Source organism: Ruditapes philippinarum, unplaced genomic scaffold (genome assembly GCF_026571515.1).
Source record: "Ruditapes philippinarum isolate M1 unplaced genomic scaffold, ASM2657151v2 ctg2494_1_1_1_1, whole genome shotgun sequence".
NCBI classification, from domain to species: Eukaryota; Metazoa; Mollusca; class Bivalvia; order Venerida; family Veneridae; genus Ruditapes; species Ruditapes philippinarum.
Genome location: NW_026863666.1, coordinates 194,648 through 208,264, shown reverse-complemented (window position 1 = coordinate 208,264; position 13,617 = coordinate 194,648). Strand labels below are relative to the sequence as shown.

The window sequence follows — 13,617 nt, the reverse complement described above, 5'->3', positions numbered from 1 at the left end:
AGAGGAATATCAAACAAATTCAACAGTAGGAACCTATTTAAAAGCTCAGTGGCTGTGACTGACAAATATTATTACAAAGACATACCAAATTATTGAATAAAAACTATTAACATTTAGTTATAAGGATTTCATTTGAATTATACATTTTCATATTACATTTTTGTAATTTATCTGTTCTTGACGTTTCATATGAGATAGTTTGTAAAAAAAATTATTGTATCAAATTACAATGTTTATTATTTGATTTTAAGTCAGATTATTCTCTGTAATGTTTCAGACTACTGCTGAATGATGGAAGGTTTACAGCTAAACAATCCTATGGTTGGAATCAATATCCAGGGACAGCTCTCCCTTAAAGGGGCCAAGTGTTGTGACCTTGTTATATGGCGAACAAAGGACATAAAAGTCCTAAAGATAGTTATGAAGAAAGTTATATAGACTATTAAACATTTCATCAATTTATATTGAATAAAGTACATTATGTATAATTTAACACATTCCATAATAACTTTGTTTCTACATGCACATGAATAAAAATAACACTTGAGTATGGTCACAAAGGGATAGTCAGTGATCTACAATTATTACCCTGAATGCATGTAAGAAGCTTTATATGAATGCTTTTTTTATTAATGATTAATAAAAACATATACATAGGTTAAAGTCTTTAAGTTGTTTCTGAGTGTATACCTTGGATGGTACATGTTTGTACTGACTGTATATTCACTTGTCTTAAGTTCAAAACTATAGCTATTAATGTATGTCAAAATCAAATATTTATATTTCTTGAAGTGATAACTTTACTGAATCATTCTCTTGAATAACATTATGAAATGTTTGATTCATGTTCAAAACTTAAAAATCAAATGATGTTCTTCTCTGTATTCAATTTGATTAAAGTGACTTTACAAAAACAAAGATTTATGGGTTACAATTCATCTGAAAGTAAAACGACATGAGATAAATGAATGTAACATATGTGTTTATATTGATATTTATTGATTTATTGTTACTTAAATGCATTAAAAATTGTTGGGATGAATATTAAAAACACAAAGAAAATAACACAAAAGGGACAATAATGAAAATAAACAATCTTAATGTAAAGCTGAGAAACATTCTACAGAATTCCCTGGAAGTGACATTTTATATTTAATTGCTAAACTTATTATTTGTTTTAACTGCTCTTGTCTGAATAGTGTCTTAACTGCTCTTGTCTGAATAGTATTTTATATTGTTATCTAGTTTCAAGATTGTTTTCTAGCAGATATGTACATCAATTCTAAACAGGTATTATTAAAAATTAATATGAATTAGAAACACTGTAACATGTCATTTCCATGTCATAATTTTCTTTGCAATATGTATTCATTGTCATACTGGAATAATAATAAAAGACTTTGTAACATTCTAACACTTACTGTTCTGTAAATACTTTTACAAATAAGCCAGCCATATTGTTTTCAACTTTTCCTTAATCTTAGCTGAAACTGCTAAGAAAGACACTTCTAATGTTTGCAGATGTTGTTTAGCATTTTACCTCAGAGCCCTGTACATATATTTTGTATTCAAGCTGTAACTTATTCAATGTCATGAACGCACATACAGGTTGAACCTTGATGGGTGTCATCAACAGCGCTTTGTTCGAAGTAAAAAAATCTTAAAAAACTAGCTATGCTTTACTCACACAGTTAGGACAAGATACTTTACAGTTGACAGAACATAATGATGTATACTATCAGGTTCTTTGACTTTTATTCAGAATAGTCTTATAAATACAGGGATGTAAGGGATATATTTACATAGTCATTGGTGATATTTAATTGTATCCTTGGATGACCAGAATGACGCTACCGCTTTTATTAGAAATAATGTGCCTAACATGCAGAAGGGATTTAAAAAATTTGACATCGTCTATAACATGTTTTGTAGACGGATTTATGTCCGTCCTCCTTTTGATGCATCTCTATATTTTGATCCGCAAATAAGTATCTATTTGTCTCACGGATTTATATAAATCCGTGAATGATTTACTGTTTGTTTTTTTATTTAATAAAGATCAATATACAATGTATCCCATGTATTTTATTTTTAAATCTTCTACAAGAAAAGAAACCGCATTCTAACACAAAAAGACTTATCGTTTTTTTTTTTGTACTTTATTTAGTTAATTTGGAAAACAAAGTAACCCCTCGGGAGCATTAATTTTTGATTGATTGATTGATTAATCACAACAAAATTACATAAAAATTGCAGACTCGGTTTGATTGAGCATGTACATGAGGGATAATAAATACGTGCAACATCCCTCAAGCCCTTAAACGTATTTAAATGTCCTAGCTTTTTGATCCTCCCCCATGCTTTGCCGTTATTAAAGCTACTTCAACGAGGCATACACGGTATTCAGTTTATGCATACTGTAGGTTTTTTGTATAGTATATATACGGGATTTTTTTTAAATCGTTATTTCTTTGTTTTGGATAGAATTTCGGGGTCCTGTGGTTTATCATCTTTATGCAGTCGTGTTTACATTGACAGGTGCGCGGGAAATCACGTGACCCGGAAACATACTTTCGACTGTATGGTTACTGTTTATACGGTCGTACGACCGAAAATGGTCTTAGCTGCGACTGAGGGCGTACGACCGTGTTCATAAAACGGTCATGAGGAAATCGTAAGCTCGGTCGTAAGTATCGGTCGTAAGATAAGATCGCAGTTACGACCGTCTTTGTTGATAAAACGGCACCCTGATGTTTAAGTTGCATGTATTTCAATGTATCTAAATCAAGTTCCTGTCTATGTTATGTAAAATAGATTAAACATATCGAATGAAGATGTCATCACCAAAGAAAAATTTGTGTGCAGTGAGCAAAACAGACAGACAAACAGATCAAAGCATTATGCCCCAATTTTTCAATGTATGGCTCATAAAAACTGGCAGTTACTGTAAAGCTTAAAGTCAGTCCTTAGTTATAACTGTTTATACCTGAATAAATGTATTTTCAAGAACTTACTGTTTTTTAATTTCAAAAAGATCTTCAATCTTCTTTGCCTCTCTTTCATTGGTAGCCCTCAGCTAAAACACAAAATATCGTGGGTAAAAGGCATATATAAAATAAAACATTACACTAAATATCTCTTAAAAAGTAAATATGTAAAGTACAAAGTTATCCTCTAGCTATATAGCTATAACCAATACCTGATTAAAGCAAAAGATTATTTTATTCAACCATCTATAAATTTAAATCAAATGCTCAGATTCTGACATGTATTTGTCAACAGTGACATCACTACTGTTGCATATCTACAATACTTACCAATACCTACTTCATTTAGTGTACACCTTTAACTTGCATAATGACACTTGTAACTTACCATGTGTACACTTGGAACTTACATTGTACATAATGTACACTTGTAACTTGCATTATTGCATAGTATACATTTGTAACTTACATAGTGTACGCTTGAAACTTGCAATGTGTACAATTACAGTAGAACTTCGGTGAGTCGAACTTCGATTACTCGATTTTCTCGATGTGTCGAATAAAAATGAAAGTCCCGATTTTTTCCCCTATATATTCCTTATAAAAACCTACAAATGAGTCGAACTTTTATGTGTCGAATTTTTCGATGTGTCGAGTTTTTTCCGTGGTCCGTGTAGAATAAATCGAGTGCAATTTACCACAAATAAGTCGAAGTCCTTCAATAATTTTTACACCTTTAATCTCCAGATATTTTTCACACCTTTTCCGCCCGCGTAGATGATTGCCGATCATCTTATCTGACAGGTGTTAATAACACACAGCCGCTTGTTTTAACAGCTTTTGCATGCGTAACTATGTGTGAAAATATCCTTTATTATGTCTTTAATCGTAATCACTCTCAATGTCATATGATTCGAATATAAACCTCTATGAATGTTGACAAATTAGTTCCATTATGGATATTTCTACTGATCATAACGTGTTGGTAAGCGAAGGACCCGGTACCCAACCCGGGAGGATAGCGAGCCGCACAAATGTGACCGAAGCATCTAGTGAAGGACCCGGTTATTCCGGGGGGATAGCTAGATCGTTCAGATCAGAGCGAGGAATAAAGCGTAAACTGAATGTGCAGACTTACGAAATTAAATACCAGGCAATACTAGAAGTAGAAAAGGGAATAAAGAAAAAAGATGTCGCAAGTAAATTTGGTATTCCACCTAATACACTTTCAACTTGGTTGAAAAAAAGAGATGAAATTAAAAAGAAGTTTTCAGAGGCAGACATTGGCCCACAACGCAAACGTGACAAAAAGGCAAAAATTTCCAGAGTTAGAAAGTGCCCTCTTGCAATGGTTTTCTAATGCAAGATCAAAAAAACATACCGCTATCTGGTGAAATTGTCAAACAAAAAGCAAAGCAATTTGCAGACCAGCTCAATGTTTCTGATTTCGAGTGCTCAACAGGCTGGCTTGACAGATTTAAAGAAAGACATGAACTGTCCTTTCAAAAAAGTTTGTGGTGAAGCAAAATCTGTCGACTCTAATTCCACAGCAATGACCGAGTGGAAATCTAAACTTCAAACCTATCTGACTGAATATGAGCCACAAGACATTTACAATGCCGATGAAACTGGCTTGTTCTTTAGAATGTTGCCTGACAAGACCTTAGAATTTAAAGATGTTCAGTGCCACGGTGGTAAAATGAGCAAGGATCGATTAACAGTTATGGTTTGCGCAAACATGACAGGGTCTGAGAAAGTACCGCTTTTTGTGATAGGAAAATCAAAAAATCCTCGCTGTTTCAAAAATCTTAAAACAATGCCAATTGAATATGATGCAAACAAAAAAGCATGGGTCACATCAGAAATTTTCACTAACTGGGTGAAAAAGTTTGACCGCCGTATTTCGGCACAGTCGCGAAGGGTTCTGTTGATTGTCGACAACTGCCCTGCACATCCAGACATCACGGGATTAAGATCTGTCAAACTCGTATTTCTGCCACCAAACACAACATCCGTGACCCAACCTATGGATCAGGGAGTCATAAAAAATCTCAAAGCTCACTATAGAAAGCAAGTCATTCAACGACAGCTTCGAGCTATTGAAACAGGTGGAGAAACAAGCATCTCAGTTTTTTTTTTTTTTTTTTTTTTTTTGAGGCCCCAACTGGGTAACCCCGTTTATTTACCCCGTAATAGGTATGAGAGGGTCGGGGTCATCCCTCTGATACCTTACATGATATATACATAATATTTAAATCATCATCTATAATAATATTTTTTATATAATTATAATATACATTATATTCAAACATTTCAATCAATTTTCATATAATATGTATAACAATTATGTATGATAATGTATTATGCAACAGCTTCAAAACAAACAAAGAATATTGGTTTGGGGTAAATTGATTTAGTGTAGCCTATTTGTTTATTAAAGTTCTTACAATTTGCCATCCTTCATTTACATGTTTGGTCAAATTTGTATTTTTGTAAATATTCCATGCCAATTTAAGACTATTTCTAAAACCAGGTATTGTAGGTAACACGATTTTTCTCTTTGACAAATAAATATATCTTTTCAATTCTAAAAACAAAATATCATATTTAAAAATCATTAACTTCAGAACCTAAAATAAATGATTTACAATTAAAATTATCATCCAAATTATCTATCTTGTCTTTCAGATATTGAAATAACAATTGAATTTTTGGACATTCCCAAAATAAATGCAACAGAGTTTCCTCTTGGCAATTGCAAAAAGTACACATTTTACTATTGACAATTTTCATTTTGAATAAAAGTGAGTTTGTTGCTAAAGTTCTATGAATTATTCTTGTCTGAAACCACTGAATATAGGAATCTTTGGTACATTTAAATACATAACTATATATTAAATTCCAATTTATATCAAAATTTGTAAAAAAATGAGTTCCATTTTTCTTGACATGTTGGTACATCTTGATTTTTAACTAGAATATCATAAACATATTTTCTTTTTGATATTTTGTGTAATTAAAATAGGTTTTATATAACAACTCATAATAGGGTATTGAACATTAATAAAATCTTTACAAATAGAAATGTTAAGCTTTTGTGTATATAATAATATTGCTTTTTTCAAACTATGATATTGTAAAAAATTTACTTGTTTTTGTGTCACCTGCTCTAAGTAAGTTAAATCTACAAAATCGCCTTGGGGATTAATAATATCATTAACAAATCTGATTCCTTTTTCATAAAAAATTTTGATATAAAAGTATCTATTTCCTGCTAACAAGTTATGATTGTAAAACAATGGCATTTGTAACACTTGTTCTAAACTGTCTATACAAAGTTTATCTGTAAAAATCATATAAGCTTTTAAAACATCTATCCAAAAAGCATTTTTAATTTTATCAATTGTCAATTTACAAAACAATTTACCTGTGCTAAACACTTTATCAATATTGAATAAAGCCATCACTAGCTTATAACATTTACTGTTACTATTACTAACATATCTTTTAAACCATTTTATCTTTACAGAATGTATATAACTATCAATATCAATCATATTTAGACCACCGTCCTGATATGTTTTAATAACTACTGATTGCTTTATCTTTGCTTTACCTTCCCATATAAATTTATAAAATAAGTCATTAAGTGTTTTCAAAAATGCTGAATTAGGTGTTGGTAAACTTGTAAAGCAATGAGTGAATAAAGGAAGGAGTAATGACTTAACAACAGTAATTTTTCCTATAGGTGTTAACATTCTTTTTTTCCCAGTATCCTATACTATTTTTAACTTTTTGAAGTTTTTCATTAAAATTTAACTCTATCATTTTTTCTAAATCAACATCAAATATCAAACCTAACAATTTAAACTGTGTATCACCCCATGTCAGTTTCCATTTTGTCTTAATAGATCTTGTACTGTATTTAAGAGAGCCTATCCAAATAACTTTAGTTTTATCAAAATTTACTTTCAATCCTGAAATTTCTGAAAACGTGTTTAATAAACTTTAAAACAGTATTAAGGGAATTTTCTGATCCATCTAGCAAAAGTGAAGTATCATCAGCAAATTTGTGTAATTTTATATTCTTCCCCATCTATATTTATACCTTTAACATCTTTACATTGTCTTATTTTTATTGCTAAAATCTCTGCACATAAAATGAAGATATAAGGTGAAATAGGATCGCCTTGTCTACAACCTCGTTTAACTTTGAAAAACTTTGATAAATATCCATTTAAAATAACACAAGTTTCAGTATTAAATAAAAATAAAGATATCCATTTTTTAAACATAGGACCAAATTGAAAAAGTTCTAGACATTTCTCTATAAATGTAAATGATAACGTATCAAATGCTTTTTCAAAATCTATCATCATTACTAAACCTGGTATATCATTATCCTCAGTATATTTCATAATATCATACAATAATCGAGTGTTCTCACCAATATATCTATTTTTAACAAATCCTGTCTGATCCTTTGAAACTAGAATATCTAAAACAAGTTTAAGTCTATTTGCTATGGAACCTGAAGCTAATTTATAAACTACATTTAATAAAGTTTATTGGTCTCCAATTTTTTAAAAATTGTTTTGGTTTTTTTTCTTTTGGAATGCATGTTATTGTTCCTAGCTTTTGATTTCTAGAAAAAGAATTAACAGTATATGCAAAGTTTATAGCTTTTACAACAAAATGTCCAATTCTATTCCAAAATATTTTAAAAAAATTTGCTGTAAATCCGTCACAACCTGGGCTTTTATCATTTTTCATGTTTTTTAATGTAAAAGAAACTTCATCATATGAAAGTAGACCTTCAAGATTCAATGCTTCATTTTGAGACAACTTGGTAACATTACAACTTTCTAATTCCATATCAATCTTAGATTCTTCAGTTATATCAACATTTTTATATAAATTTTCATAATAACTACATGTCTTTGTAAGAATATCTTTTTGATCATATATAAAGGATCCATCATCAAGTTCTAGAAAAGGAATAATTTTATCTGAACAATGTGTTTTTTCTAAGTTTAAAAAATAACTAGTAGGCTTTTCTCCAGATTCAATCCATTGTGACCTTGACCTTATCATAGCACCTCTTATTTTTCTATTTCTTAATTCAGTCAATTCATTCTGTAAGTGTAAAAGTTTGTCTTTATTTTCAATTGTCAGGTTTTGCTCTATAAGATTAATTTCTTCAATTAACTTTTTTTCATAAGTATTTCTTTCTTTGACCTTATAAAGAGCTGTAAGATATAGTTTTACCTCTTATTTCCATCAAAAGAGTTTCTAAAAAAGTTCATCATTTATAACAAAATTTACATCTTTGTTTTTTGGATCTAAAACATAGTCTATATTGTATACTTGGTAAACAATATTGTAATTTTACTTCATCTATTTTTTTATTTATAATATCAAGGAATTCAATGTCATATAACAGAGCATTATTAAATTTCCATAAACCTTTTCCATGACTTACAGAACTAAAACAAAAATCTAAATATATTATTGAATGGTCAGATTTATAACTAATGTCAATATCACATTTTCGTACATACTGATATAAACTATTTGATATAAGAAAAAAATCTAGTCTACCTTGTTGTATAGGGTTGGTTCGTCTCCATGTAAATTTTTTCCTATTACCATGCAGTTCTCTAAAGGGATCAATGAGGTCTTTTTCTTCAATAATACTTATTAAAAAATTTCTTGCCTTTACATTATTGTTTTTTGATTTATAGTTATAATAATCTAAGTCAGGATTTTGAACAAGGTTGTAATCTCCACAAATAATTAGAGAGTCATTATCATCAAAAGAATCTAAAGTATCAAAAAATGTTTTTAAAGAAAAATAGGACTGTCTATGTTTGGCGCATAAATATTAACTAATGTGAAATTTATAGAATCAAGCATTATTTGTAAAATTATGAAATTTCCTGAATCATCAGTTTTAACAGAATTAATTTTTATATCTAAACCTTTTCTGCATAAAATAGCCACACCTTTGGCATTAGACCTACCATGGCTGTGTAAAAACATAAACCATTCCATTCAGAATAAATTTTCTTTTCAATTTCTTTTATAAAATGTGTTTCCTGTAGGCAGAGAATATCAGCTTTTTTTTGACTGAAATAAATCTAAAAACATCTTTTCTCTTGATACTATCCTGTAAACCTCGACAATTGTAAGAGAAAATATTAAGACTACTCATAACTAATATTTACAATAATACATTCAACACTATATCTACAATATACATAGCTACACTTAAGTAAAGTAAATACAATATGTACATGGACCCAGAGAAACACTTCTAAATAACATAATGACCTCAAAAATATAAAACAATGTGCTTGTATATAAAGAAAGAAATACATTTTGCAATAAACAAGTAAAATTTACTTATGGAAGAAAAAACTTTTTTGTAGAAGATGCATAATATGTTTAATGTTTCATCTAATTATATCAAAAATTGAAACATTCTTTTTCATTGTTATTTCTAAATGAATAACACATTCAATGAATGAAAATTATAAATTAGAGGATATCAAAGATTTCTCATAAACGTGTGATTCATTCTCTTAGAGATGTATAAAACAAACAATTTTCAACTTGTTGTGGTATTCACAAGTAAACAAATGAAAAAACAGAAACAAATATTTTATTCATAAACAATTTAACAAACTGAATTTTCTGTAAAATTATATAGAACAGAAAAATATGTTTTATTAAGACTTTGTTATGCAAATAGATAAATAAAACAATTATAACATCATGTGATCATGGTAACATAAAGTGTAATATGAAACTTAGAGTAAATATTAGATAAAAAATAATGTTTTAAGTAATAAGTCAATATTTCTCTATCATAGCAGTAATAGAATTACTACTGGCAACCTCACAGGATATTGTATACCATATTTTACCCAGTGAGTCTAACCATCCCACTGAAAGTAAAACTCCCTCCCGATAAAGGCGAGGGATAGATGTTAACCAGCAGCAGAACTAAATACTTACTGGACAGGTTTTTTTGTAGATAGAGAAATTGGAATTCTTTTCAGTATGATGACATTAAAAGTGATACATGAATACACACAAATATCATATGATAATGAATCAAATAAAATTTCTATTTAGAAAAGATGAAAATAAAAGTAAGTGTTTATTTCATCCATATTTCACTCACAAGTTTTATGAATATATAATTACCAGTTCAAAATAACAAGTACTTTATTTAAGATATAGACCATTTATTTAATAAATATACCTATTGCCAGATCAAAATAACAATTATTGTATTTAAAAAAATAGAATTTTTTTTTACGTATAACGTATATTATACAAGAATTTATAAATTGTCAAGGTCTTCAATCCACAAATCTATTTTAAGCATTACTTGGCAAATAGGATTTATCATTTATAGCATGAAATGGCCTTATACGATAATACAATTTTCCAATATTCTATAAATAACTAACTAATTTACATGTATATAGGTATAGCATGTTATTAAGAATTAACTATCACCTGCTTAGAAAATCACTTAGTTAAGAAATAAATATATTAAAAAGCTACTTAAATGTAGCCATTTTTGCTTATATCAACATAAGAATTTATTGAAAAATAATCTAGAAATATGTACTTTTTAACTTTTTAATTAATTGTCTTTAATTGCTGGACACATTAATTTTTGAAAACAACTGAAAAAAAAGAAATCATTATATTTTAGTCTATAATTACATATATATTTCATCTGTTCTCTTCATCCTGTCTATGATACATTTATCTTGTAGATGTTGTCTTTACATGGGTCTTCTTTTCTCTGAAAGTTTTTATCACTTCATTAATATTGTCATACAAGTCAAATTTTATTCTTTCATCCATTTCAGTTAGTCCATAGACAGATCCATTAAAGAACCATGCACTTTTTATTGTAGGGTGCAACAGTAAACGGTTTATTAAACCAGAGTTTAATGTTGTTACATCATCTACCAACTTGTGTCCAGCGTCTTTCATGGTTTTCCTTTTCCTCATTATTTTGGACTTGGCATCATTGTTGATTGTTTTATTAAGACAGGTCTTATTTTGTGATTCCTTGAAGGTAGTCTGTGGATAGCTGCTATTTCTTCTTTCTCGAGTTTGACATCTTTTTGTTGCAGAAGGTTTATTACTTTATCTGTCAATATTTGGATATTTTCATTTCTATCTTCAGCTATGTCCATTATTTTTATGTTATTTTTTCTGGAGTACTGTTCATTATGATTTGCTTTTTTTTGGCATCTTTGACAGCTTTTTTCATTTTGAGATATTCTTTCTTTCCATTGTGCTTAGCCTTTTTCCGGTCTCTGTCTTTGTTTTTGTCAGACTTTCCTTCAAATGATTATTTTCAAACTCAAGTGAACTTATTTTGTCATTTAACTCTTTAGTTTTTTTCTTGAATCTCTTTTTTTATAATGATTTCCATTTTTTGCTGTAATTGGGTCATGGCATTTGTGATTGATCTTGAAATTATTGATTCTATGTCTTCTTTTTTTATGATACCTTTTTTAAGTCTCCTTTAAGCTCTTCAAGATTTTTCTGACATTAAGTCTAGCTGATTTTGTATTAATGACATATTCATGCTGTCATTACTTAATGTGCTGTCATTACTTACTTCTGAAATTGCTCTTTTAGCTGGAGGTTGTTTTCCTGTGTTCCCCTTCATTGATGTTTTAAATTTTTGTACCAGTAGAGTTGTCCTTTGACCCTTGTCCTGATCCTTGACCTTTACTAGACATTTTATCAATTATTATACTTGCTGTCAAAGTTTACTGTTAAACAATTATTTAAAGTGTAGTATCTATTATTGTCCAATTGTATCTTAGAATTCCTTTGTATTTGATATATTATAGTCCAGTTTAATCCAGCTTAATCCATTATCCTTACAATCACAGGTAAAAATCCAGGTAAAACCATGTACATAATCCAAAAAGCAAATGATTTCAAACAATAGAAAAAATTTTCTTTATCAAATATCTCCATAAATCTTTATTTATTTTTCATTATATTTCACCATCTAATGCACTATTTTTTAAATTTCCATTTGATATAAAAATTATTACTATAATATCACTAAAACAACATATTTTGCAGAAAAACTTCAGAGCAAATTATCTGCACATTTTAAACTGAAAAGCCCTGAGGGAAAAAAACAGTTTTAGATGCATTGTACATGCTCAAAACAGCTTGGCATGCTGTCAGTCCTCAGACTATTGCTAACTGCTTCCGACATGCTGGATTCCAGCAGTCTTCAGTTTCCGGTATTGAAATGATTGAGGACGACCCTGAGGATGACTTACCTCTGTCGACTCTGAGGCGTCTGACCTCTGGTGTATCATTTGAGCAATACACATCGGCAGATGACAGTGTTCCGGTATGCGCTGATCTCACTGACGATGAAATCATAAATAACGTTGTTTCACAACGTCAATCTCACGATGAAACCCTTCTTGATGATAACGATGATGATGAGCTGCCTTCAAGATCTGGAGTGACAATTTTTCGATGCCATGGACGGATTAGATGCGGTCAGGGACTTTCTTCACCAACAAGGAATCGGGAGTGATGCGGAGACAGAAAGAGCCATCGCAAAATTAAGTGACATTAGTTCTATGTTCAGCAGATATTATCTAAGAAGAAGTGAGTGTAAGCAGACATCAATCTCTGATTTCTTTGTGAATGTTAATGATAATCGTTTATAAACATTGTGATGTGTGATATTCATATTCGTTAATAAAAAATGTGCTCATTATTCTTGTGTATTAAAAAGTAAAATGTATTTATTTAAGTCATGTTTTATTTGCCTGTTTGTTGTACATAAATAAATGAATGAATAAATAAATAAATTTTGTTAAAAAAAAAATATTCTTGTTCTGTTTTAACACGCACGAAACAGTATTGTATCTGATACGTACTATAAGATGATTTTACTTATCGCCCCTTTTCTTTGTAACGCCATTTGTAATGTCATTTGTAAACGTTGTGTCATGGCGAAATTTTGTCGCAAAATTCGGACCTATATATGAGTCGAAGTCCCGATGTGTCGAACTTTTTACGTAAGTCCCTTGAACTTCGACTTACCGAAGTTCTACTGTATAACTTTCAATGTGTTTTAGTTTATTCAGATGATCAAATTTCAGTGAACTTACAACACTGAGAAGTTGAATAGTAATCAAATTGCCGAGATCAAATCTTGATAGTATTTATAAAACTGGGATCCAATTTGTATAATATTTACAGCATTGTGAGTATATTTGTATAATATTTACAGCATTGTGAGTATATTTGTATAATATTTACAGCATTGTGAGTATATTTGTATGATGAATCATTGAGATAAAATTTGTAGCATACTTACATCATTCAGATCAAATTCAACATCTTGAATATCTTCATCTGTAGTCAGTTTATCAACAAGCTAAAAATATATAGATAAGAATTTTGTTGTCAAGGGTTTTCTACATTTAATAACAGTAAAAAATAAGAGTTATAGCTAACAGGCAGTCCTACAAAACTACTATACAATTATAGAGTTATGATCTGGTCTATGTATAGTTCTTAAAAGCTTTTAAAAAGTTATGATGTTCAA

At 29.6% G+C, this 13,617-nt stretch overlaps 1 protein-coding gene across 1 annotated transcript in view; it reads right to left on the bottom strand.

The window, feature by feature from the left end:
• Positions 1–13,617, bottom strand: part of LOC132722918 (intraflagellar transport protein 74 homolog) — a 37,738-nt gene that overhangs the window by 12,227 nt on the left and 11,894 nt on the right. The window contains exons 9-10 of the mRNA XM_060707536.1: positions 13,387–13,446; positions 3,015–3,076 (exon numbers count right to left, since the gene is read on the bottom strand). Of these exons, the coding sequence (XP_060563519.1) occupies positions 3,015–3,076; positions 13,387–13,446 (122 nt within the window). The remainder of the gene's footprint in view (positions 1–3,014; positions 3,077–13,386; positions 13,447–13,617) is intronic.